The 26,231-nt window shown below is 50.3% G+C and overlaps 1 protein-coding gene across 3 annotated transcripts; it reads right to left on the bottom strand.

Moving 5' to 3' along the window:
* Positions 1-47: 47 nt before the first annotated feature.
* On the bottom strand, positions 48-24,481 carry TRAF1 (TNF receptor associated factor 1). Of its 3 annotated transcripts, XM_025359587.1 has the most exons (9): positions 24,394-24,481; positions 21,812-21,950; positions 21,188-21,553; positions 18,946-19,033; positions 9,397-9,462; positions 8,485-8,895; positions 6,483-6,660; positions 4,384-4,532; positions 48-1,217 (listed from the first exon to the last, which is right to left on the bottom strand). In XM_025359587.1, exons 3-9 carry the CDS (start codon positions 21,325-21,327, stop codon positions 999-1,001), a joined length of 1,251 nt encoding a protein of 416 aa, XP_025215372.1. In that variant the 5' UTR covers positions 21,328-21,553; positions 21,812-21,950; positions 24,394-24,481; the 3' UTR covers positions 48-998. The 3 variants fall into 3 exon arrangements, with proteins under 3 accessions (XP_025215372.1, XP_025215373.1, XP_025215374.1); XM_025359588.1 differs by lacking the exon at positions 24,394-24,481 and having other exon boundaries at positions 21,188-22,053; XM_025359589.1 differs by lacking the exons at positions 18,946-19,033; positions 21,188-21,553; positions 21,812-21,950; positions 24,394-24,481 and adding an exon at positions 9,670-9,739.
* Positions 24,482-26,231: the final 1,750 nt, after the last annotated feature.

Below are 26,231 nucleotides of genomic sequence, written 5' to 3'. Positions count from 1 at the left end.
GTGTTATACATTGCTCAGTGGCTTGGAGGTCCTGATCAGTGTGCTGAGAGATTCTGGAAAGCACCAAAAGTGGGGCCTCCAGGCAGGAAGAGGAAAGTTTATGTCTCCCAGGTGCTGCTGGCTGCACCTGGGAGCTCACAGTGACCGGGTTTCACCTCCATGAAGTGAAGTGGCATTTAGCTGATGGAGGCACGACATGGGGGCTGGGTGTGCTCCTGCGTGTTGGGGAAGCTGAGCTGCCAGGCCCAGGGTGGCAGGTGCCCTGCAGGCCAGGTCAGTCCAGCAGGAGTTACTGAAGGTGACTGAGGAGCCAGGAGGGCAGGAAACTCCTGAATGCTTCCAGAAACCCTGTAGCTCTAGGACTTGCCTGGGCCAGGAGGCCTAGAATTAGAGACTTTCTGGGCTGGAAGGAACCTTAAAAGTCTTCAAATGCAACCCCCAATTTGAAGTCTCAGTAGAGCCCTCTGGGTTTGCTTGCTCACCTCCAGTGATGGGGAACTCAGTCCAGGCCTGGACAGACTGCATTCACACTGGCACCCCATCCCTTCCACCCGGTCCTGTTTCTGACCCTGGACAAAAAGAGGGCAGGCCTGTGTCCAGGTCTCTCTGGTGGCCCTGCAGAGATCTTCCCAGCTCGAGAGCTTCTTTGCTTGGGTCCTACGGTTCCAGACCTGGTTCCATTTTCTTCCCATCTTGGTGACAGTCCACCTCAACATTCAGGGCCAGATTGGCTCCCTGGCCTCCCAGTGTTGCATTGTCCGTGCAGAGGGGAGCAGCTCTGCCTGTCTCCTTCTGGACCCTTTGCCTTCGTGGGCCCAGCCCACGTCCTGCCATCCTAACCGGATGGCCAGCCCAAAGTCGACCCCTTAGTCTTGCTCGGATTGTGCCAACTTTTGCCCATCTTTGTGCCCTGGGGTCTTGGGTGCCAAGGGCAGGGCATCACAGTCCTCTGGCCAGCTCCCGTCTGAGTTGGAGCTCCCTCAGGAGCCCCGCCCACCCTAAGTGCTGGTCTCCACAATGCACTTGAGGAACATCGTGTCATCCTTCACATAGGCGTGCTTGGGTGACTGCAGTTTGTTGAGGGGGAAGAAGAGTGGGCAGCCACTGGCCACATTGGTTTCACTCTGGGGCCTCTGGAAGGACGCCGAGCTTAGGTCAGGCCGGAAGGCGTCAATGGCGTGCTCACGGTTGTTCTGGTCCAGCAGCATGAAGGTGACCTGCAGGGAAGGGACAGGTGGGAGATCAGGCCCTACATTAGCAGCGCAGCTTGGAGGCCCAGGCTTGGACTCAGAGCTGTGCTCCACACCTACTGCCTGTGCAGCCCCTCGGACCCTTGGCTCATTTGGATTAGGAGTAAGAGAAGCCAAGCAAGGAGCGCACCTGGCATATGGCCAGACCCAGGGAGCCGGCAGCGCCTGGTATTCTGAGTGCACTTCAGAGGCTGTTCCCTGCTGAGGATCAGATGTTCCTTCCATCCAGCAGGAAGCAGGGGAAGGTTCTGATGCCCCAGTCAAGTCTGATTGGCTGTTAGGGGAGAAAGGTGTGACTGGAGCACTGACAAGGTAGGTGGTAGCAATAAGCTGTCACACCCCCTCTGGCTTGGAAAGTTTTGCTTCATCAACTACAGCTGGAACCTCCTGGGGCAAGGCAGAAGGGGCAGAACAGGGAGGTCTTCTACTGAGGGGCTGTCATCGATGTCCTGAGACATTTGTGGAGCTTCTGGTATACACAGCGCAGACAGAGGTTCCCCTGAGAAGCTGACTGTCTAAAAGTGACACAAACCCTCTTCCCTGGCACGTGCCCCTGAAATGCCCATCAGGAAGTTGAATGGCTTCCCGTTGCCAACTGAAGCAGTCCTCACTCTGCACATTAGAACCCCCTGCGGAGACTTCATCCTGATGCTCAGGCCTTATCACTTATGGGGGTGAGATTTTGTCACTGGTGTTTTAAAAATTTCCCCAGCACCTTTGGGAACTGCGGGGGGTGGGGGACCTACTGACTCACACCCAGACCAAAGCGGCACACCCGCACTGCCCCACCTGTTTCCCCATACCGGAGGTCTCTATTCTTAACACCCTCCACTCATGCAATGCTGCTGTTCACCCACAGGAAATGCCTATCCCCCAAATCTGTCTATAGGAATTGTGGGGTTTTGTTTGTTTGTTTGAGACAGAGTTTCGCTCTTGTAGCCCAGCTGGAGCGCAATGGCACAATCTCGGCTCATGGCAACTTCTGCCTCCTGGGTTCAAGCGATTCTCCTGCCTCAGCCTCCCAAGTAACTCAGATTACAGGCATGTACCACCATGCCCAGCTAATTTTTTGTATTTAGTAGAGACGGAGTGTCACCATGTTGGTCAGGCTGGTCTTGAACTCCTAACCTCAGGTGATCCACCTACCTCGGCCTCCCAAAGTGCCAGGATTACAGGCGTGCGCCACTGTACCCCGTGAATAATTTTTAATGGATTGTATTTTTTAGAGCAGTTTTAGGTTCACAGCAAAATTGAGCAGAAAATACAGAGTTCCCATATACCTCCTGCCCCCACCCAATGCACAACCTCCCTGACTATCAACATCCCCCACAGAGTGGTAGTTCTGTAACAGTTGATGAACCTGCATTGACACATCATCATCACCCAGAGTCCACGGTTTACATTGGCGTTTACTCTTGGTATTTCACCTTCTATGGGTTTTGACAAGTGCATAAGGACCTGTATCCATCATAACAGTATCAAACAGAATAGTTTCACCGCTCCCAAAATCCCCTGTGCTCTATTCATCTCTCCCGGCCCCTACTCTTGGACAACCACTGATCTTACTGTCTCCATAGCTTTTGTTTTTGTTTTTGAGGCTGGGTCTCACTCTGTCACCCAGGCTGGAGTGCAGTGGCACGATCTCGGCTCACTGTAACCTCCACCTCCTGAGTTCAAGCGATTCTCATGCCTCAGCCTCCAGAGTAGATGGGATTACAGGCACACAGCCCAATGGCCAGCTAATTTTTGTACTTTTTGTAGAGACAGGGTTTTGTTATATTCCCCAGGCTGGTCTTGAACTCCTGGGCTCAAGCACTCCACCTGCCTCGGCCTCCCAAAGTGCTGATATTACAGGCGAGAGCCACCGCGCCCGGCCTGTCTTCATAGCTTTGCCTTTTCCAGAATGTCATATAGTCAAAAGCATTCAGAACACAGTCTTTTCACATTGACTTCTTTTTCTTAGTAATATGTGTTTAAGGTTCCTCCCTGTATTTTCATGGCTTGATAGCTCTCTTCTTTTTAGCACCGAATAATATTCCACTGTCTGGATGCACCACAGTTTATTTATCCATCCACCTACTGAAGGACATCTTGGTTGCTTCCAAGTTTTGGCAATTATAACTAAAGTTGCTATAAACATCCTTGGGTTCTTTTTGTGTGAACATAGTTTTCAGTTCCTCTAAGTAAATTCCTTTGAGTCCAAGGAGAGCAACTGGCTATATCGTTTGGTATGAGTATCTTTGGTTTTGTAAGATACTGCCAAACTGTCTTTCCAAGTGGCTGTACCATTTTGCATTCCCACCAGAAGTGAGTGAGAGTTCCTGTTGCTCCACATCCTCGTCAGCACTTGGTACTGTCAGTGTTCCAGATTTTGGCCATTCTAGTATGTATTAATATGTAGTGGTACCTGCCTCCTTCCTTTTTCCTGAAAATTCTGCTAGTTCAGGCTAGCCTCATGGCACCTCCTCCCAGAAGTTTTCCTTATTTACCCCACGATGTGAAGGGGGAAGAAGAGTGGGCAGCCACTGGCCATTCATTCCGTCCCTCCCTCCCTTTTTCCCTCCCTTCTTCCTTCCCTTCCTCCATTTATTTATTATTATTATTTTTTCTCTCTCTCTCTCTCTCCTCTTTCTTTGAGGCAAGGTCTCACTCTGTCACCCAAGCTAGAGTGCAGTGGCAAGGTTATGGCACACTGCAGCCTCAACCTCCCAGGCTCAAGCAATCCTCCCACCTAAGCCTCCCAAGTAGCTGGGACTACAGGCATGTGCCACTACGCCCAGCTAATGGTTTTTATTTTTAGCAGAGATGAAGTCTTGCTATGTCTCCTGAGCTCAAGCAATCCTCCCACCTCAGTCTCTCAAAGTGCTGGGATTACAGATGTGGGGCACTGCACCTGGCCATGAATTTTATTTCTATATAACCTTTGGGAAGATTCCAAACATTTTAGCTCCTGGACTCATGGAGCTGGAGGGAGCCCTAGTTACTAGATCTGATTGTTTTATAAAAAGGGAAACTGATAACACAGCGAGGGTGGGGGACTTGCCAGGTCACATGGCCAATTCATTGCCAAATCAGGACTAGCACTCAGGCTTCCATGCTCCCCACCTTGCCCCCATCACCTCCACACCCATACCTTGTTCCGGAAAGGCCACGGCAGCAACGCATCATACTCCCCTCTCATGATCACGATGAAAAGCGACAGGTGGGTCCTCTTTCCAGTGCCATCTCCATTCAGGTACAGCCGCAGGCATAACTTGTAGCCATACTTGGCAGTGTAGAAGGCTGAAATGCAGAAGCCACAGGCAGCTGGGAAGTGTTGGACTTTGCAGATGTGGGACTGGGATCCAGCGGTCAGGCATGCCCAAGGTCAGTGGCTCAAAACCATGAAAGATGGGGTTAGAGCCCAGCATTCTTCTCAAGTAGGGTGTCAGAGAGGAATGGGCTCTTGGGGGTCATCTAGCTAAGTGTTTGTCAGCTGGCCATCCAAGCCATACACTGCCGGGCCCCACCCTCAGAGTTTCTCACTCGGTAACCCTGGGGTGAGAACTGAGAGCTGGCACTTCCAGCAAGTTTGCAGGGGGCGCCAATGCCACTGGTCCTAGGACCACACTCTGAGAACCACTGATCTAACCAACCTATGTTTTACAGTCTGGAAACCAAACTGAGAAAAAGACAGTGGCCGGTTACCATCTCACAGCGTGTTGGGGACCCAGCAAGAATGAGGGGCCAGGCTTCCTGCCTCCCAGCACCGGTTTCTTTCTGCTGCCCTATGCCAACTGATTGGGGTCCCCTGGAGGCTAAGGGTACATGGGGTGACTCACAGTTCTGCCCTATGCCAACTGGCTGGGGTCCCCTGGAGGCTAGGGGTACATGGGGTTACTCGCAGTTCTGCCAGCCATTCTCAGGTGGCAAAACCCTTTGAGGGCTGAATCATCCCTGGTGAAGATGCACAGAAACCCCCTGGGCAGCTAAAGGGGCCATCCCATGACAGCATGTCCTCTGGCAGAGCACCCTTCTGGGAGAGGTTGATTGGGGACATGAATTGGGGGCAGGAAGGACGGGGGTGGAGGAGGCACAGGCTGGCAGTCTGACTCATCTCTGCCCATTACGTTTTGGTAGAACAGGAAGCTCGAGGTACTTTAAAAAGAATCGAGGGAAAAAGGTCTACAAGTAGGGCTCGAGACCACCCCATGAAGAGAGCTGTCCCAACACAGCAGGATGAGTGCTGCTCCTGCAGGAAAGGGGTCCCAGCCCTGCTCTAGGAGTGTGACACACTCCGCTGCCTCATTAAAAAAAATTTTTTTGAGAAGGTCTTGCTTTGTTGCCCAGACCAGAGTGCAGTGGCACCATCATAGCTCACTGCAGACTCAAACTTCTTAAGCCATCCTCCTACCTCAGCCTCTCAAGTAGCTAGGACCACAGGTGCAGGCCACCATGCCTGGCTAATTAAAACATTTTTTTGTGGAGATGGAATCTTGTTATGTTGCCCAGGCTGGTCTTGAACTCCTGGCCTCAAATGATCCTCTTGCCTCAGCCTCCCAAAGTGTTAGGATTATAGACATGAGCCACTGCACCCAGTCTGCTGCCTCATTTTTTGCCCAAATATATGCATTGTTATATTAACAGATATCATTTAGTTAAGAGAAACACTTGCCAAGTAATTACTTTATGCAAGACATTGTGCCAAGCCCAGGGGCCCCAGAAATGAGTAAGAAATGAGTAAGCCACTCATTCACATGCTAACTGCAATCGTACACAAGTGCATGTGTCTTACTCAGTTCTCTAATCTTATTTCAGAGTGTTGGCTCTCTGAGGCCAGGGGTCCCACGGTGTTCACTGGTGAAAATCATCATTCACATCCATCTCGTCTGCACACACTGTGGCCCACAGCACACTTGCCTTCACATCCCAAACCCATGAAGTGGGTAACAGTTTTGATTCCTATTTGCAGAATGGGACTGACATTCAGGGAGGAGAAAGGGCCTGAATGTCAGTCAGCCTGGGCCACTGCTGTGTGTGGCTGCGAGCCACAGGGCAGAGCATGGTTCACCCACCAACCTCAAGGTCCCAGCACCCAGCATGGTTCTTGGCCGTGGTGAGTGGCCTGAATGGGCACTGGCCTAAACTGGACACAGCGTGGCTGTCACAGAGCTGGCTGTTTTTACTGCTTGCTTCCTGGGTCCTGTGGGGCCTGTTTCCCAAGAAGGTCTCTGTGCCTCTGGGAGGTGTTACCTGGGGAGAAGAGGCTGACGGTCCTGCCACAGGCTGACTCATGGCACCGCCTGGTGACGTTGGTGATCTTCCACAGGAAGGTGCCATCGAAGGAGGCCTCCTCCATGAGGCGCAAGCTCTGCTCCAGCTTGCCCAGGGCCTGGTCTTTCTGGGCCAGGGTCTGCTGCAACTCCACCACCTGTAGGGAAGACTGTTCAGCCAGGAACACCAGAACCTGGCTTGGGGATGGGATGGGAAGGGCAGGATGTGAAGATTGATCTGCCCCAAAGGTGCTTTCCTGACCACGCCTCACTCAGGCGTGCATCTACATCTGAACGTGCTGCCCTCTGCCTGGCCTTCCTTTTCCTCATCCACCAGGAATCCAGCTCATATGGCCCTTCATCTGGGAAGCCTTCAACCGCTGTCCTAGCTCAGTTGCTCTGTTTCAATATGTTCTTACAAAGCCTTTACAATGATTTTATGAGACATACTTTTCTGCCTTACCTACCAGATGGTCTCCTCCACTGAAAGCTGTGGGCCCATGCTCATTTTGTCTTCGTGCCCGTGCCTTGCATAGTGCCTGGTATGTAAAAGTAGAGCTGGGAAGTTTGTGGGTGAAATGAAGGTACAATTGTGGCTTTCAGGGAGGCTGCCTTTTAACTGGAGCAAGAGTTACATAAATAAAGGCTAAAGCCTCAGCCACTCCAACTCAGCGCCTGGCCCTTCTAATAGCTTTCCCCAATGAAGTGGAAAGAATACAAATTTATTCTTGGGTGTACTCAGGTAGGGAAGCCATGAATGGAAGTGAGCATCCTTAGAGAAAATTTAATCGTTAACTTTACTGATGGGGAAGGTCCTGAGAGGGAAAGTGACTTGCTCAGACCCATAGGGCAGGTGGCTCTGAGCACCTGCTATCATGGTAACTGTGAATGGTGAGGCAGATCATTAATGGTAATGGTGAAGCAAGAACTAAAACCCAGGCCTAACTCAGTATGAGTAATGATGTAACGTTACTGCAAAAGAAGCAACATTAGAATGGTGATTGGCTACATTAAGAAAAGTATAGGCCAGGCGCAGTGGCTCATGCCTATAATCCCAGCACTTTGGGAGACCGAGGAGGGTGGATCATGAGGTCAGGAGTTTGAGACCAGCCTGATCAACATGGTGAAACCCCATCTCTACTAAAAATACAAAATATTTAGCTGGGTGTGGTGGCATGAGCCTGTAGTCCCAGCTACTCAGGAAGCTGAGGCAGGAGAATTGCTTGAATCTAGGAGTGGAGGTTGCAGTGAGCCAAGATCGTGCCACTGCACTCCAGCCTGGGCGACAGAGCGACACTCTGTCTCAAAAAAAAAAAAAAAAAAAAAGAAAAAAGAAAAAGAAAAAAAGAAAGAAAGAAAAGAAAAGTATAAGCTCTAGAATAAGGGAGGAGAAGACAGCCCTGTTGGACCAAGAACTGTGGTTAAGTGGATTATCTGGAGTCAGCCTGGGACCACACTCCACGCATATAGAATTCTTTGGAGACTGAGTCAGATCATAGGAGGGCAATGTGAAGCAGCACGCTCTGAGGAAAAGGTGAAGGCGCCGGGGCTTTTAGCCTGAAAAGGGAAGCACTCAGGTAGGACAGAATCCGACTCTCCATCCCTGAAGGGCTGTCATGGGGACTAGAAGGTAGATTTGTCTTGTGGGCTCTGAGGGCCAGGGCCAAGAACAATGCAGGGAACAGAGAGGCTGATTTAGCTTAGTATAAGGAAGAGTGGAATATGTCCTGCACTGGAATGAGCTGCTCAGGGAGGTGGTGTCTTATCACAAAGGAACTGAAGCACTGGATGGGAGGCTGTGACCTTGACTACAGCTTCCAACTCAGCGCTCTTCTTGGAAGGGTGTGGGATAAAGGGGAGATATGTTTTGAGGGAGTGACTGCTCTAAGCAAGATGAATGATTAGTAGGAAGCCTGTCTGCTGCTCTGGAGACAGGATGGGGCTCAGCCAGGCTTGAAGGCAAACTTGCCTCCCACACTCACCCTCTGCTCCAAGCTCAGGATGCGCTCACGGTCCAGCTGGCTCTGGTGGATGGAGGTGGCCAGGGCCAGGTGGGAGGCCTCCACCTCCTTGTTGAGGACAGCAACAATGTTCTCAAACACACGCAGCTTCCCTTCCAGCTCAGCCAGAAGCTTCTCCTTCATGAAGTGCTGCAGGGCCAGCTCCTCCTGGCTCTCAGAGCAGGGTGCCCGGTAGCAATCAACCTCCAGGTCCCCCGCCACTTCCACGGCTGCCTGCAGCTGCAGGTCTGACAGGTTCTGCTCCAGGGCCATGGGCCCAGACTCCAGGCCAGAGCCCAGCCGGGTCTTCCACTGTTTCATGAATCCCAACAGCAGGTTTAGGTGGGAGGTCTGGGAGGTGACCTCATGCTCTTGCACGGACTGTGGGCTTCCCTGACAAGAGAGTGGGGCTGATTAGTGAAAACAGAGGTGGAGTGAGGACAGGGGAGCAGTGGAGTGCCCTGCTATCAAAGGTCACCAAGGAAAGTCAGATTCATTCACCCAGCGAAGAGGAGTGGATTTCTGTACAGTGGGAGGGATTCAGAGGAAGACCCTGGCATCAGACATGCCCACGATGAGCCACATGCATTGTAGCTTCTAATTCTGCCCTGCCCTGGAGCGCAGGGATGATTCAGGACCATGGAGAGGGGCGGTGGAGGTGGGGGTCGTTTTAGTGATGTTCTGCGGATGCTTAGGTGAGACATTAAGAAGAACCTCCCTGAGTACTATGATGACTTAATAGTAGGCTCTGATGCTTGGGAAAGTCATTAGTACAAGAGACATCCAGATGAGTGGACTGATGTTATGGTAAAATTCTGGAGGAGCTGCAGTGGGGAGACCTGGAGGTCTGGAACTGCAGTGGACAGATCTCCTTTCTCACACTCAAATACTTACCTTGAAGGAGCAGCCGACACCTGCAAAGGGGCACCCAACTCCAGCCTCGGCCACCTCGGGATGAGCCTGGAAATAATAATCACATCACTGAATGTTATAGCAATCCCTGTGGCTACCCTGGGGGCTCTCTTCAATGCACCAGGATCCACCAGTGTAGGAGATGGCCTGGGCCACACGACTTTGCACATGCTGTTCCCTTTGGCTATCTCCTTTCCACCCTTCAAGCTTCTGCCCTTCCATGACCTTCCTTCAAAACAGGACCTAGGCCCCTACTGTGATCCTGGGCAGCACTGCTATTTCTCCTGTCAGGGCACAGTCCACACAGCTCCATAATCATCACTCATTCTCTGGTTGCCCCAACTGGTCGGGGCGGCTCTGTAAGGGTCATGGCTGTGTTCCCAGTGCTGAGGGCAGTGCCTGGCACAGCTGAGACACTCAGAACACACTGACTGCATGAGTAAATGCGTCCCTCCTCCTGAAGTCCATGGGGAATCTTGTGGTCACAATTCCCATCTGCATCCCTCCTTGGCCATCTATCCTAGACTAAGGTGTGTCCATTCAGCAGAACTTTCCCTTTCAGATAATGTCCAGCCCGAGGGAAGGGACACAGGAGGGTCTCAGTGCTATTACAATAGCAATTTGACCCCACTGTTAACCTGTTTAGGTCTGAAGCATTTACCAAATGCTTTCAAGGCTGTAATTCTTCCTAGGGCTCCTCACAGCACGGTGGGGAAGAGAAGGTGGGTTTTTATTCCTATTTTACTGATGAAAAAACTGAGGCTCACAGAGGGGAAGGGATTTGCCCAAGGAGGCCAAGCTGGGAGGCCGCACAGCCCCAGGGCCCCTCCCACACACATCACTGCCTCTTAACAGGAGTCAGCCCGGGAGAGATGGGAGAAAAGTTTTTCCAAAACATATACAGCCATGCAACAGGAATATGTTCTGAGAAATGTGCCATCATTGTGTGAACATCATAGGATGTATTTACACAAACCTGGATGGTATACCCTGCTACACACCGAAACTCAGTGACAGCCTATTGCCCCCAGGCTACAAACTTGTATAGCACGTGACTATACTGAATACTGTGGGCAACTGCTAACACTGTAAGTACATATGTATCTAAATATATCTAAACATAGAAAAGGTACAGTAAGAATACAGTACTATACTCTTCTGGGACCATCGTTGTATATGTGGTCCGGTGTTGAGTGTTATATGGCACATGACTGTATCTTCATAAAGGCTTGTATCCAGAATATATAGAGAACTCTTACAATCTAACAAGAGACAAATGACCTAATAAAAAATGGGCAAGGCCAGGCTCAGTGGCTCCACACCTATAATCCCAACACTTTGGGAGGCTGATCCCAACACTTAGGGAGGCTGAGGCAAGAGGATTGTTTGAGGCCAGGAGTTCAAGACAGCCTGGGCAACATAGTGAGACCTCATCTCTACTTAAAAAAATTTTTAAATTAGCCAGGCTTGGTGGCGTACACCTACAGTCCCAGCTACTTGGGAGGCTAAGGTGGGAGGATCGCTTCAGCCCAGGGGTTCAAGGCTGCACTGAGCTATGATCACATCACTGTACTCCAGCTGGGTAGCAGAGAAAGACCTTGTCTCTCTTAAAAAAAAAAAAAAAAAAGCAAAACAATGAACAGATACAAAAGCAAAACAACGAACAGATACAATCTATGAAAGTATCTTATAAAGTTAAATCATACTTATAAAATAATTTACTTATAAACCATACTTATAAAGTTACCGTACAATGCACACACTTCACTCCTAGGAATTTACCTAAGAGAAAGTAAAACATGTGTCTGCACAAAGGTGTGTATGTGAATGTTCATGGCAGCTTTGTTCAAAGCAACCCAAATGTGTCATCAACTGGTGAGCAGATAAACAAATTGGTCTATATATACTATAGAACAACCACATGGCATTAAATACCAGCATAAACAATAACATGGATAAACCTCAAAAACATTGTGCCAAGTGAAAGAAGTCAAACACCAAAGACTACATACTACCTCTTTCCATTCTTACGAGCTTCTAGCAAAGGCAAAACTAGAGTGACAGTAAGTAGATCAGTGGTTGCCTGGAGCTGTGGGTGGGGAAGGGATTGACTATGCAGGGACACAAAGCAGCTTTATCCCGTGCAGAAACGTTTGCCACTTGACTGTAGTGGCGGTCACGTGATTATTTATGTTCCTCAAACTGTATACTTCAAATGAGTGAGTTTTATTGCATATAAATAATATCTTGAGTCTATAAGCTCTTTGTTTATTTATTTATTTATTGAGAGAATAATCTCATGGAACCACGTGAAAGGGGATTTGGATGAAAGCAGCAGAGGACAGAGGTCTTTCGGACTGAGTAAATACAAAAAGCCACACTGTTATTATTCTTTAAAAGTAACATAAGCAGAGAGCTGTGGGCTTAATGAGTACAGTTGGTTTGGGACACAGACAGAACACAGCCCAGCAAAGGCCACCCTACCCCCGCCCCCCCCCCCCCAACTGCCCAGGGCTTCAGGGACAAGTTGTTCCCAACAAATAATAGAAAACAGATGTTTTATGGAAGGCAGGCAGAGGGCGGCCTTGGCAGGGAGACTGTGTTGGCTTCAGGAAGTCTGTGGTGATGAAACCTCCCTGAACATGTAGCTTTTGACATGTGAGAACAGTGGAGGGAAGATGCTACATGTGGACCTGGCTCCTGGGTGAACACACTTCGGGGAGCCTCTCAGGTCCCACCATTTCCTACAGGTCCATGATTCCAATCCTCTGTGGTTCTAAGGGTCAAAGCTTGGTGGGAGAGTCATAAAAGGGTAAGAACGTGAAAATGATCAAGCTAAGAGTGAAATTCCAGACATCACCCTGCAGGTGGAGGGGATGTGTCTTTCAGCAGCGGAGCCGTCCTGGTGTTGTGTGAACAGCAAATGCCCGTTTCAGGAAGTGAAACGCTATTCAGATGTAGGGACATCCTTCTGTGATGTGTGCCCAGATGTGGCCTGTGATGAGCCTTGAATGGTTGCTGCAGAAAGGGGCAGGGGTGACTTGAGAGGGTTTCGGAGGCTTCTCCGTCATCATTATTCATTCCTTAGAGTGCACGCAAGTTCAGGGTGTGGCCTCAGGAGCCAGCCTTTTGGGGTTCAGAGCTTGTTTCTGTCACTTCACATACTAGCTTTGTGGCCCTGGGATACTTATTAACTCCTCTGTCCTGCAGTTTCCTCATCTGCAAAATGAGGATAATAATAATATCCCCCTTACAGGGTTATTGTGAGGATTAAATGAGATAATACATGTAAGCACTGGTATTAGTTACCTATTACTGCTGTAACAAAACATCACAAACTTAATGGCTTAAAACAACACAGCTTTATTATCGTACAGTTCTGGAGGCCAAGGGTCCTAACATGGAAACGTCAGCAGGACTGTGTTGCTCCTGGAGGCCCAAGGGGAAGATGGCTTCCTCCCTTCCCCAGCTTCTCAGGGCTTCCTGCACTCCTCGGCTTCTGGTCCCTTCCTCCATCTTCAAAGCCAGCAGTGGAGCATCTCCCCTTCTCTCTGACTCTCCTCTCCCTCTTCTGAGGACCGTTGGGTCACCTGGATAATCCAGGGTCACCTCCCCATCTCAGAATCCTTCATTTAATCATGTCTGCAGAGTCTGTTTTGCCATTGTTATGGGCTCAGCACCCCCCACCCAAATCATATGTTGAAGTCCTAACCCCCAGTATCTCAGAATATGGAGACAGGGCCTCTAAAGAGCTAATTAAATTAAAATGAGGTCATTGGGGGCGGGCCCTAATGCAATGTGACTGGCATCCTTTTAAGAAGAGGAAATTTGGAGAAGGACCACATGAAGACATAGGGAGGGGACAGCCATGTCAAGGCAGGGAGAGAGGCCTTGGAGGAAACCACTCGCCAATACCGTGCCTCGAACTTCTGATCTGCAGAACTGCGAGGAAATACATTTCTGTTGTTTACACCACCCAGTCTGTGCACTTTGTTATGGCAGCCCTGGCAAATGCATAGAGCCATGTGAGGTCACATACTCACAGGTCCCGGGGATTCACATGGGGACATCTTTGGAGGACATTATTCTGTCTAACACAGTGTTCAATAAATATGAGCCATTATTAGTAATAATAATTATTAGTATTGAAATTATTAAATACTACTACTGAATACTTGTTGAATACTACTACTATTAATAACTCTAAGAATACTAATAGTAGTAATACTAATACTATTACTACTAATTACTACTAATACTATTACTATTACAAATACTATTATTAGTATTACTACTAATTAGTATTCTTATTCCTATGGATTAAGCACACTGCCCCTGGGACATCCCCAGACCCAGTTCTCCAGCGGCTGTCATACACATGTATCTCATTTAATCCTCACATCATAAACTCTTAACAACAAATTCTCTAAAATTCCATTTTCCCACTGGATTTCCTCAAGGCAGTGAGGAATATCCCTAAATGAACAGGACCAAAACGTGTTTGAATGTTGTCCCATAGGATCCCCGCGACAATCCTCTGAGGCAGGTGGGGCTGGATTAGTGTCACCTTAATACCGGCAGAAACAGAGGGAATGGCTTAAGGTCACGCTGAGCTCGTGAGTGGAGGAGGTGGGTGCGCCTGTGTGTTCTCCCCCATAGTTGTGAGCCTCTGCAAGGGCTCACTGCTCTCCTGGCACTCATGTAGACACTGTCCCATCAGATCCTCACAGCCATGATGGGGAGGCTGGGGCTTTGAAGTTCTGCTTCCCTCGGGTAGGTGGAGAAGCTGAAGCCCAGGGGTAATCAGTGACTTGTAGGAGGCAACGGGGCAGGCGAGGGCAGCCCAGGAGCCTGGAGTCCATGTGCAGGCTCTGTCCTCCCCACCATAGTGTCCTTGCCTGGAGTGGCCTCATTCGAAGGCCAGGGACCGAGGAGACAGGAGAGGGAATCAGAAATCAGACTGCGTTGCAGGAGAGGAACAAAGGATGTGTCCCGGGCCAAACCCATCTGGTGTCACAAGTGGCCCCTGTGTGAGTGGCCTCACTGCTTGCAAATTGCTAAAAATAAAGTGTGTAGTGGAATTTCCTCCGAGGAGGAGACAGAAACAGAGAAAACAGATGCCCAGCCCTGAGGGAACACTCGTTCTTCTGTCTGGGTCTGAGGAGTCTCTGTGTGTGTGGTTTCCGGTCACCCCAGCTACCCAGGCCCTTTGTGGTGGGGTCACAGTGGGCCCTAGCGGGAGGCCCCATTCTGAGACCTGGGGCCTCTAGGAATTTGACTGTTAAGAGGGTGCCGGGAGCATGAGTGCCACCTCTGCAGCACCTGCACAGAACAAAGAGGATCTGAGCAGGCCAGGCACTGCCTACCCCCACACTGGGCTGAGGTCAGGGATGGCCGGAGGGGCTGCTTTGGCTCAGGTCTCAGCTGGTGCTGAGGGGGTACTCTACATGGGGAGCTTGGTCAGCCTGCCACTGTCAGCCCGTTCCTGCCCTCCTCTGTAACTGGGCCAGTTTAGTCTCTGTCAGCCTCCGCTCAGCTCAACTGCCGCCTCCTCCAGGAAGCCCTGCCTGATTCTCCTGGTTGAAAGTAGTCTTGCCCATCCCTGTTTTTTCCATAGCACTTGGTGGACTCCTGCACTAAAGCCTGACTGTGTTGTTTAAGCAGGTATGAAACATTTAGGGGAGGATTCCTTGTGTAGAGGCAGCATAGAGAAGATGCCACCACCTCAGAAGCCACGGGTTAGAGCCTGGCTTTGCCTCTCACTTGCTGTGTGACTTTGGTCCAGGCACACCTCCTCATGGAGCCTCAAAATATTACCTATTGGTAAAATAGGGCTATCACCACCACCCACCACACAGAATGTCACAGGATCGGGGCGATTACGGATGAACACTGTCAAACTCAGAAGTGTAAGGTTTGGGGGTTTATTCCCAGGTATCACACTCCAAGGAACACAGATAAACAGAAGCACATTTACCCCAAATGCACAGAGACTGGCGAAAGACTGCTCAGTGTCTTTCCACGGAGGTAGGACTGACTCCCGGGACAGGGGGCTGAGTTGCCTTTTGTGACCTCAAGGGAGACAGACTTCAGCTCAGTACAAAGGAAGAGGAGAATGTTGCCTCCATCAGAGCGCCCCAGGGTGGGTGTGGTTGTTTCATGGAGTAATGAGCTCTCTGCCATTGGAAGGACATGGAGCTACGTAGCAGGAATCCAGTACAGAACAGAAATTGGACTAGACAGCTTAAACTTCTGTCATTTTCTGACTCTAGAAAAATTAAGGCTTTACTGTGAGCTACTGGCATCAGATGTCAGCTTGCCTTTGACCTTCTTGAATGGGCCTCAGGGGGAAGAGAGTGGGAGAAACTATCCCATTGCTGATCCTCAGCAGACAGGACTGAAGGTTTTTATCTTCCAGTCCCCCCGGACGTCCCCTCCTTCACTGTCACTTCTACAGGAAGATCATGTGAGGCAACTATCAAGTCTCTAACTAGGTCAACATTAATCCTTTAATATCCGCTTCTTATATCAGGTAATCAGTCCATGGCTCTGGGCACTTCTTCAGGAGATAATCATCTAATGAAGTCAGAGGCTGAGGATAAACTGATAAGCAGATGGTATGGGAAGTGTTTGCAAGGAGGGCTGGTCCTCAGCCCTCTACCCTGCCTCCATTTCCCAGGTTGCCCTACATGTGCAGGCAAACTTAGGAATTACCACACATGCAAAGTGTTGACTTTTCATCAGCCATTTTCCTTTGTTCAAAAGTCCCCCAAAGTTCCCACTGGGGCAAAAGTCAGAGGAGTCCCTGGTCCTTCCCCTATGTGACTTTGTGTAGGTGATCAGACCATGACTACCGCCCCTCCCCACCCCAGCTTTTCACCAGGAGTCCATGACTCCATGAGGTGGGGAAGCCAGCAGGGAGGGGAGGGGGCTGCTGCCTCTCAGAGGTCTGCCTGCGTTAAGGAAGCCTTCTTTGCTCGCAAATACAGGCAGCTTCCTCTCCCATCCTATAGCCTGTTAAGGTGCCTATAATTCTACCATGAATTATAGTCCCTTCATTTGGCTCAACGCAGCAAGTTTCAAACTGTGCTCTGCAGGGCCCTAGGAGTCCCCAGAACCTCTTAGGGGCTGGGATAAGAGAAAGAAATGGGGCAATTAACAGGCCAGGGCTCCAGGCTCCCCCTCCATCAGAACGTTTCTACTTTCATCTGATTGAAAAAGATGAAAATAAGCCATTGGATTAGGAGATATTAAAACATCTATGTGATCTAAGATTTACACAATAGATGTATGTTAATTTTGTTAAGAGGAAAAAATAAAACAAGCTAAAAACAACAGTCCTAGAGCATTCAAGCAGGTAATGGCCTTTTGCAAGTGAGGCACAGTGGCCCACAGAGAGTTGAGGGTCTGCTTGTGTCTCACAGCCAATCCACCAGGAGCCAAACAGGGAGGCTCAGGGAGTTACTCCACGGAGCGGTGTATCATATTCACTCTTACCACGTTGCAGAGTGTAAAGTTCCAAGAACATGCATTTGATCCTTACTCTTACTCCCTGAGGGCCTGCCGATGGAGAGGCTGCTGAGAAGCAGATGGGAGAGTGCTCAAAACCAGCTCTGGGTGGGAGAGGAAATTCCCCTGAACTCTCTGAATGAGAAGGACCAGCTCAGAGAAAGGAGAAGGTGTGGACACTCGCCTGCCTCTGGTCCAACGGTAGGGGGATAGCTGCCCTGCTGGCACTGCTATCATGGTCTCCTGGAAAGGCCTTGCAGAGCCGGCTTAACATCCTCATTTTACAGATGCAGACACAGGGCCTGGGAATTGCTGCCAGCCGAGCAGAGAATTATGCAGAACTACCCCTGGACATCAGGCTCCTGATCCCTGGGCAACAGTTTGCTGCAAGAAGAGGGCTTTGGCTGAAAGGAGCCAGGCACCTCACAGTGGAGGTAGAGAGGGTGGCTGAGCAATGAGACTCCTCTGCGGGTCTCAGGGCCCCATGTGTAAACAAGAGGATTTGATTTTGAGCAGTGACTCCTGCCTGTTTGGATTCGTGGACCAATATGAGTGTGTGTGTGTGTGTGTGTGTGTGTGTTTAATTGAGACATTAACAAAGAGATTGCCACCTTTTCAATTTTTCTTAGTAAAGGCTTTACCAAAAACTATCATCTATTATTATATCCTCTCATTTATATAAAGACATGCATAGGACAGACACAATCTCAGAGTAAAGGTTGGTTTTAGAAATGGAAAGAGTTCAGTTTACATAAACTCATTTATAGAATTGCCTTATTTTTATCATTTTGTCATGAGCTAGTGGGAATGGATCAGTTCTGGATAGCACGTGGGAACCTTTGAGCAGGACATGTAACCTGTGAGGGTCCTTCCAGCTTGGGAGGGCCAGGGTTCTAAACCGCAGCTCCTGGAAATGTCTCTCTGGCCTATCACACTTCCAAATGTGTCTCTTATTCCTAGAAGCACAGTTTGGCAGAGCCGAAGAGATGAGCTGATAACGGTCTTTCCCTGCCTAAGGGCAAACAGAGGCAGACAGAACCATCTAGTTGAGGAGTTTGCTAACTTTTTTATAAAGGGTTGGATAGTGAATATTTGGGGCTGTGAAGTCTTTGTTGCAAGTACTCAATTTTGTATAATTTTCATGTGTCTCAAAATATCTTTTTTTGTTGTTTTTGAGACAGAGTCTCATTCTGCTACCCAGGCTGGAGTGTAGTGGCACAATCATGGTTCACTGCAGCCTTGACTTCCCTGGGCTCAGGTGATTCTCCTACCTCAGCCTCCAGACTAACTGGGACTACCGGCACGTGCCACCATGCCAGGCTAATGTTTATATTTTTTGTAAAGATGGGGTTTCACCATGTTGCCCAAGCTAGTATCAAACTCCTGGGCTCAAGCTCTTTGCCCACCTTGGACTCCCAAAGTATTAGAATTACAGGCATGTAATTGTATGTAATTCGAATTCTAACACTTCAGCATTACAGGCACGTTTGTCATTTACCAAAGGGTTTATATTTGTTATTATAAGAACTTTTTTGATTATTATTGATTGGGCCTCATAACAATTCTGTGATGCAGAAAACATCTTCACAGACAAGCAAGCTGTGGCTGGAGAACATCAGCAGTGCCCCAGGCCACACAGTGAGACACTGGCCTCACAGCCTCAAGAATTACAGGTCATTACACATGGCCTATCATTCTTCTGATCTTTTCAACCATTTGAAAATATAAAAACCACTCTTGGCTCGTTGCTCAGGAGGTGGGCCAGATGTGGCCCATGAACCATAGTTTGTGGACCCCTGGTCTGGACTGTTCTCACCCTAAGTCTATTGCCAGGTGGCTTCAGGCAAGACACTTCACCACTGTGAACATCAGTCTCCTCACTCCTTAAAAAGTAAATTCAGTCTGGACTTGGGACTAGTTGGGAGGTGCCTGCCAGGGGCAGAGTGCGCAGCTGTCTACTTGGCCTCAACCTGGAAAAATCAAGACAACGGACAAATGCTTTTCCATGATATACCAACGTACCCTCTCCAGAGTTCGAAGACGGCTTCCTGGGCTTACAGACTGGAGGTCTTCCCCTCTGCATTTGGGGCAGATCTGATCCTCGCCGTTCCTGGGGAAACATGGACAAAGCCTTGGAGAGAGGCACCACAGTTCCCTGCACCATCTACTCTCCTGACAGCTCCAGAAGCCTCAAATGTCAGCAGGTTGGGGATCGTGTATGTCCACAATCCCAGAGCCACAGTTCCTAAATCGCAAAAGTGCCGAGCATCCCACGTTTTTTTGGTAATTTGCAGTGAGCTTCCTGGGCTGCCAAACCTGCCCTGACTGCACTGACCGGAAGCTTTTACAGCCCTTACTTACTCCACTTAGTGTGAATATATACATATTTCATTGCAGAAACATTAACGTGCTTAATTACAGGGCACTGCCCCATTCCCTGCCAGCATTATATAATGCCCTGATTTGCTTTTCTAAAAAAATTCTTAATTACAAAACACATCTGATCTCAGGGGTTTAGGCAAGAGATTGCTGACATGTGACTACACTTGCTCTTCTCATTTGGTCCTCCATTTGGTTTTGGTCTCATATGTTTAGTAATTACAGAGGATCATGGCCTATTAGAACAAGAAGGGGCCTCAGAGAATATCTGGCCTGGAGGTTCTTAATCAGGAGTGGGTGTCAGATTCTAATGGGTAACACCTGGGTACCCACGGATTTTTGTTTTGTTTTTTTGGGGGGTTTTTATTTTTTGGAGACAGGGTCTTACTCTGTTGCCCAGGCTGGAGTGCAGTGGCATGATCTTGGCTCACTGCAACCGCTGCCTCCCAGGTTCAAGTGATTCTCATGCCTTAGCCTCCTGAGTAGCTGGGATTACTGGGATTACTGGGATTACAGGTGTGTACCACCATGCCCAGCTAATTTTTGTATTTTTAGTAGAGACGAGGTTTCACCTTGTTGGCCAGGCTGGTCTCAAACTCCTGACCTCAAGTGATCCTCCTGCCTCGGCCTGCCAAAGTGCTGGGATTACAGGCATGAGCCCCTGCACCTGGCCAGCACCTGCGTTTTCACAAAGCTCCTGGTGTCTCTGACCTGCTACTGAGATAGCCCATTTTACGAAAGAGGGAATGAGGCCCCAGAGGGCATGTGGATTAGTCAAGGTAGAGTGAGTCAGGAGCACAGCTGAGTAGAAGCTCTTCAGGACTTAGGCCTCAGGCCTCAGCCCTCCAAATTCCAATCAGCTCCCTCCTCTGCCAGGTTTTGGAAGGAGGGAGAGGAGAAACCAGGAGACCCACCACCAGAGCCTGAGCTGAACCCTGACAATCAGCTTGATGGTAAAACCAGACAACCTCTGCTCCTCCACCCTCTGGTTGGCCTTTCCACGGTCACAGCCTCTCCTCGCTATTCTCACAGCCTCCTCCTTTGTCATCATGTTTGAACTTCTCACTTGCCTGATTCAGCTTTCCCACCTTCTTAAGCTGTAAAACCCCAAACAAAAGGTCATCACATGAGGCAGTTTAAGGGCATATTTGCCAGGAAACTGACCAAAGCTGACCTAACCTATTAGGCCTCAATGTCCTCATTTGTAAAATAGGATCATAATAGTATCCACCCCTCTAAGCTGTGCTGAGGACCTGAGGGCAGAGCATTTGGCACACAGTAGGCACATAATTGCTTAAAGAGGAATGTTGATGATAGTACTGATGTCATGCCTTTCTGGGTTAATACTTTAAATATCATTAAATACATAAATATATATCGATCTCTTTGTCCCCTCCAAAAGGGTTCCCAGCAAACAGTCTGAGGTGATGAGCAATACTGTGGAAGGAGAGATATTTGTCTAACAGTTTGTCATTCACCAAGGGGTTTATATTTGTTACTGTAAGAACTTTTGTGATTATTATGCATTGGGCTTCATTAATAATTCTGCTACGCAGAAAACAGCTTTACAGACAAGCAAGCTGCAGCTTAGGGACATTAGCAGTGCCCCAGGTGACACAGTGAAACAGTGGCCTCACAGCCTCGAGGCTCTCCTCGGTGTGATCGCTTTCCCCTGTGGGAGCTGAGGCCTTTCTGTGGCTTCCTCTCCTTCCACCATAGCCAGAGGGGCAGTGTCAGGGAGTGTGAGAAAAGGGTGTGGACACTGAGGCCCAGACAGGAAAAGTCACCTGCTCAAAGTCACAGGCTCCTCTGCCCCTCACCTCCCATCAGGGGTCCCTCCCTGGCACCCACTTTCTGCCCACCCTCCGCTCCTCCATCACCTCACCTCAGGTTCTCAGAGAGACAGCCTGTGCAGCAGAGAGCCCTAGGCTCCTTTGGGTCCTGGCAGACGGTGGGAGGGCACCCAAAGGGAAACTCATTCTCATCAGGGGCCGGGCGTGGGCTGCTGCCTGAGCTGGATGCCATCTCAGGGTCCCAGGCTGGCCAGAGGGCCTGTCTAAGTTGCTTCAGGACAGGGGACCAGCCCTGTGGAGTCCTGGCCTGGGCCTCACTCTCTGGTGAGTAGGAGCTCTGATGACTTTATCTTCTTCTCTCTGGCTTGTGTGGTTCAACGTCACAGCTGAGTCACAGCAGGGATGGAGCAGGAATTACCCTTTGTGGTGATAAAAATCCCCTGGATGGTGACTGAAGGCTTTAGGAGTGTCCAGTCATTTTTTTTTTTTTTTTTTTTTTTTGAGAGTGAGAAAAAGCAAGAGAGCAAGTCAGAGAAAATGACCCGTGTCACAGACTCTCAGAAAGCACAGTGAGAGTTCCCCTGGCTGAGAATTGCAGGCTGCCGCTGGCTTCCCCCACCTCCCTGGGCACATCGGAGGAGAAGGCCATAGCTGGCCCCTGGTCTGTGTTCCCTGGCACCTCTGAGCAGCCTGGAATTCTCAGTGGGGGTGCTCACCTTCCTGGTGGAAATCCCCAGGGTGTTGAAGGCAAGTCCAAAATTTCAAGTTCTAGGCACTTTTGCTCTGCTCTGTGTGGAGTGTCTGGATGATCTCAAAGAGAAGTCACTTCCTCACAGTGGGTTCTGATGACCCCATCTGTAAAAAAGAAGTCGCAACAGGTGGCCTCTAGGCTGTAAGATTCTGGGACCCTATCTTGCCTGGGACTGAGGCAACCAGAAGGAGCAGGAAAGCCCTGATGAAATCCAAGGCCTTAGGACCACAGACTCCTCAGGGCCGTCCCTGCACCACCCCACTCAGGAAGTCATAGGTGGCTACATGCTCCGGTCAGGTGCCACCACTTTGCTGCCTCAAGGAGAACAAAGCATTAAACAACTACAAGATCACGGCAGCTGGTCTCAGCAGCCAAGTGGGATGTAGATCCACGTTTGCAGGAAAAGTACACCGTGGAAACAATGGCTCCTGGCATGTGTACTGTGTGCTGGGCAACAGTTTCCCTCCAAATCCTTACAGCAACCTGCAAGGAATTCTTCTGCAGCTGTATATAGGGTCAGAGAAGCAAGATGCCTGGTCCAAAGGCACACAGCCTTTGGTGGTGGAGCAGGATTCACTTCAGGGCTGTGGGGCCCCAAGCTCTATGCGCGTGATCTCTGATGGAGATCAGAGTACCCAGCTCTTGTCTCATCTATTAAATGGAGAAGACGATCCCTACATATCTTTCCATCGAGTTTAGCTGCTACAGAGGTTTTGCAAACTTTCACATTGGTTTCAGATCATGGGTTTTGAGGTCAGACAGAGCTGAGTTGAAATCCTGGGTCCACCGCTTACTAACTGCGGGCCCCGGGACAAAGTCCTTAACTTCTCTGAAACTCAGATTCTGCATCTGTAAAATAGGACAATAATACCTATTTCACCCAACTGTTGTGACGACTAAATGAGATCGTGGATCAAAGTGTGGTGTGTAGCCCAAGTGAAGTACTTGAAAGACTTTGACATTTGGCTCAGATGGTGACTACAGGCCTTCCAGCTCCTCAGAGAAAAGGATGAAAGTGGTACATTATGCTTACACTGTGTTTTCACATCTATCTACTGGAGCCTCACAGGTGGGCAGTGCAGGTCATCGGACCTGAGACACATTAAACTGCCCACCTGCCCTGGTGTAACACCGGGGCTGCCACAGGCTGGTGGCAAAGAGGGCACGGCATCTTACAGCCACAGTGTACATCAGGACCTTCACCCCCATAACAAACGACCTCCAGGCCTGCATCAAGACCATGAGAAGACACTCCCTTTAACTGTGTACCCCATAGCTGCAAACTTTCCTACAGCCCTACCTGTTCCCTCCTTTCCCTGGGGTTTGAGATAAAACAGACACCCAAGACTTCTCTCCCCATCTGTGGGTCCCTTCTCTCCCCTCTGGCTTCAATACCACCCTCTCTACCTGTTCATTCCCACGGACATCAAAATGTGCCCAAGCTGCTCTAATAAGAAAAGGGAAAAATAACTAGTACTACTTTTGGGTGCTGTGTTATGTAATTTTACAGACATCATCTCATCTAATTGTCACTCTATGAAGCAGGTATTGCCATCATCATCCCCACCTTAGAGATGAGAAAACCGAGGCACAGAGAGGCTAAGTGACATGCTGAAGGTCTCACAGCTAGTGAGTAGGGACTCCTGAACCCAGAGCCAGTTCTCTAACCACGCATGCCTTTACAACACTCTATTCTCATCTCCAATTTCTACATCTACCCTCTCCTCACTTAATGGTAGAACCCCTAGAAAAGATTGTCTATACAGGCACTTGGATCTCCAGGGAATCATCTCTCCAAGTGTATATGAATGTCGAGGACGCCAAATCCTCTCGGCCCGTCCCAGTCTCTATCCAACCAGCCCTTCTGCCAGCACCTGACCGGCTCTCAGCCCTTCCTTCCGGATTCCCTTCCTTTCCCCGGCTTCCCGCATCCTCTGGGGGGAATTCCCCCTGCGTCTCTGGTGGCTCCTTATTCGTCTCCTTGACCCCTTTCTCTTCCACACTGGGCCTCCATCGGCTCCATCCACGAGAAGTCTCTCTGCGCCGCGTGTCCCCATCTCCCACTCGTCCTTCGGGGCACCCCTGCACTAGACCCCACTCCCATGGGAAGTCTTTGTGGGCCCCATGATGAGGCTGGGCGCCCCGCTCTGTGATTCCTCGCGCCCGCCGGCGCTAGCACAGCCCCCGCCGCCCGGCTCTGCAGGCCGGGTTGCCTGTCTGAGCCCCCAGCCCAGTCCGTGATCCCTCCCGAGGGCGGGGGAGTGTCGCGTCGCCACCTCAACATATCCAGTTGCGAGCGCAGCGCTGGGAGACAGGCAGCGCCGGTGCCCGCGGAAGCAGGAATGAGCCGCCGGGGGGCCGGGGCGCCTGCGGCTGGGCTGGGGGCAGTGAGTCCAGGGGCCGGCTCTGCAGCCGAGGTTCCATGTCCCCGGCTGCGCCCGGGAATCCCCGCTTCAGCGAGGGGGAGCTGGAGCGGGGCGTCCAGGACGAGGAAGGGGGCCGGGGAGCCGCCCTGCTGTCCTGGGGCAGGGGTGCAGAGCAGCCAACCTCGTCGCCGCCTCAGCCACCACCTACCGGCGGCCCGGCCGGGAGCTTCCGGTGGAGTGTGGAGGACGCAGCCGCGCGGGCGGAAACCTGGAAGGCAGGGCTGGGGCGGGGGGCTGCTGCTCCGCGGGCCGCCGCAGGCGGGGCGAGCGATCCCCATGCGGGGAAACTGAGTCCGAGGGCTGGGTCTGCGGCGCCACGGGCACTGTGCGCCCAGTTAACTGACACGCGTGCACGCCGCTCCTCCGCGTGCGGGGCTCCTGGCACCTAGTGCAGCACCTGTGCGTATTTAGTGCTCAGTAAAATGCCCCCTGAAAAAACAAACACGAACCGGGAATTGGAGCCCCCACCCTGGTCCCCTGCCTGCCTGAGATCCGAGTAGTGAGGTGAAGAGCAGTAAAACCCAAGTCTTACCCTTCTTGGATTTCTCCAGAAGATCCTAGCACAGTGCCAGGCTCTCCCAAGCTTATTGGGTTGAAGCAATCAAGTGATAGTACTTGATAGTACTTGATCAAAGTGATAGTACTAAGTGGTTCCAGGCCCTGTGCTTTCACAAACTGGGTATTTTAAGGAACCGTTTCTGTTTTCGTCTAAGCGCGCACACACACACACACACACACACACACAGTCGCTAAATCCTTAAGAATATATTAATCAAAATAGTTACGGAACTTAGTGTTGGGGTAGAATTTTAGATTAAAAGCTACACAACCTTTATTTTTGCGAACTACCAATTTGACAAAGGCTCCTTCTCTGTCAGATGTCTTAACCTTGTAGGACTGATGGTGGAGGGAGGGATGAGACTCTCCACCTTGTTGGTTTGGGTTTAACACCTCAAAAATCTCTTTATGTGTTAGGGTCCTTTTTTTTTTTTTTTTTGAGATGGAGTTTCACTCTTGTCACAGAGGCTGGAGTGCAATGGCCCAATCTCGGCTCACTGCAACCTCTGCTTCCCGGGTTCAAGCAATTCTCCTGTCTCAGCCTCTTGAATAGCTGGGATTACAGGCGCCGGCCACCACACCCAACTAATTTTTGTATTTTTAGTACAGAGGAGGGTCTCACCATGTTGGCTAGGCTGGTCTCGAACTCCTGACTTCAGGTGATCCACCCACCTCCGCCTCCCAAAGTGCTGGGATTACAGGCGTGAGCCACCACACCTGGCCTAGGGTCCCTTTTTATGGCCCGACTCTCAACTAGATTGTAAGAGCAGGGAACGATCTTTTACGTGTTTGTTTTTTAACCCGGCATGCCTGTAAGTCTCTCACTTATTGGGGGCAGAGCTGCTGTCCTCCAACTTCCACTAGACAGGCGGAAGCTGTGGGACACAGGGTACTCTAGTCAAAGGGGGACCTCAGGGGTCCACCTGGGAGGGAGATGCTGCTTGTGGACAAGCAGAGGATCTCGGGGGCCTCTAAGAGAGAATGTCTGCAAACTATGGGAGGTTCACCAGATGTGGCCTCTGTGGGGCCTTTCGATTCTGGGGGAAAAGGATTCAAAGAATTAAGTGTCTGAATTAAAAATTGATGGGCCGCCGGGCGCGGTGGCTCACGCCTGTAATCCCAGCACTTTGGGAGGCCGAGGCGGGCGGATCACGAGGTCAGGAGATCGAGACCATCCTGGCTAACACGGTGAAACCCCGTCTCTACTAAAAATGCAAAAAATTAGCCGGGCGAGGCGGCGGGCGCCTGTAGTCCCAGCTACTCGGGAGGCTGAGGCAGGAGAATGGCGTGAACCCGGGAGGCGGAGCTTGCAGTGAGCCGAGATCGCGCCACTGCACTCCAGCCTGGGCGACTAAGCGAGACTCTGTCTCAAAAAAAAAAAAAAAAAAAAAAAAAAAAAAA

The sequence above is a fragment of the Theropithecus gelada genome, chromosome 15 (assembly GCF_003255815.1).
Source record: "Theropithecus gelada isolate Dixy chromosome 15, Tgel_1.0, whole genome shotgun sequence".
Taxonomy (NCBI): Eukaryota; Metazoa; Chordata; class Mammalia; order Primates; family Cercopithecidae; genus Theropithecus; species Theropithecus gelada.
The sequence above is the reverse complement of the archived record's forward strand: the minus strand, read 5'-3'. Positions and strand labels throughout refer to the sequence as shown.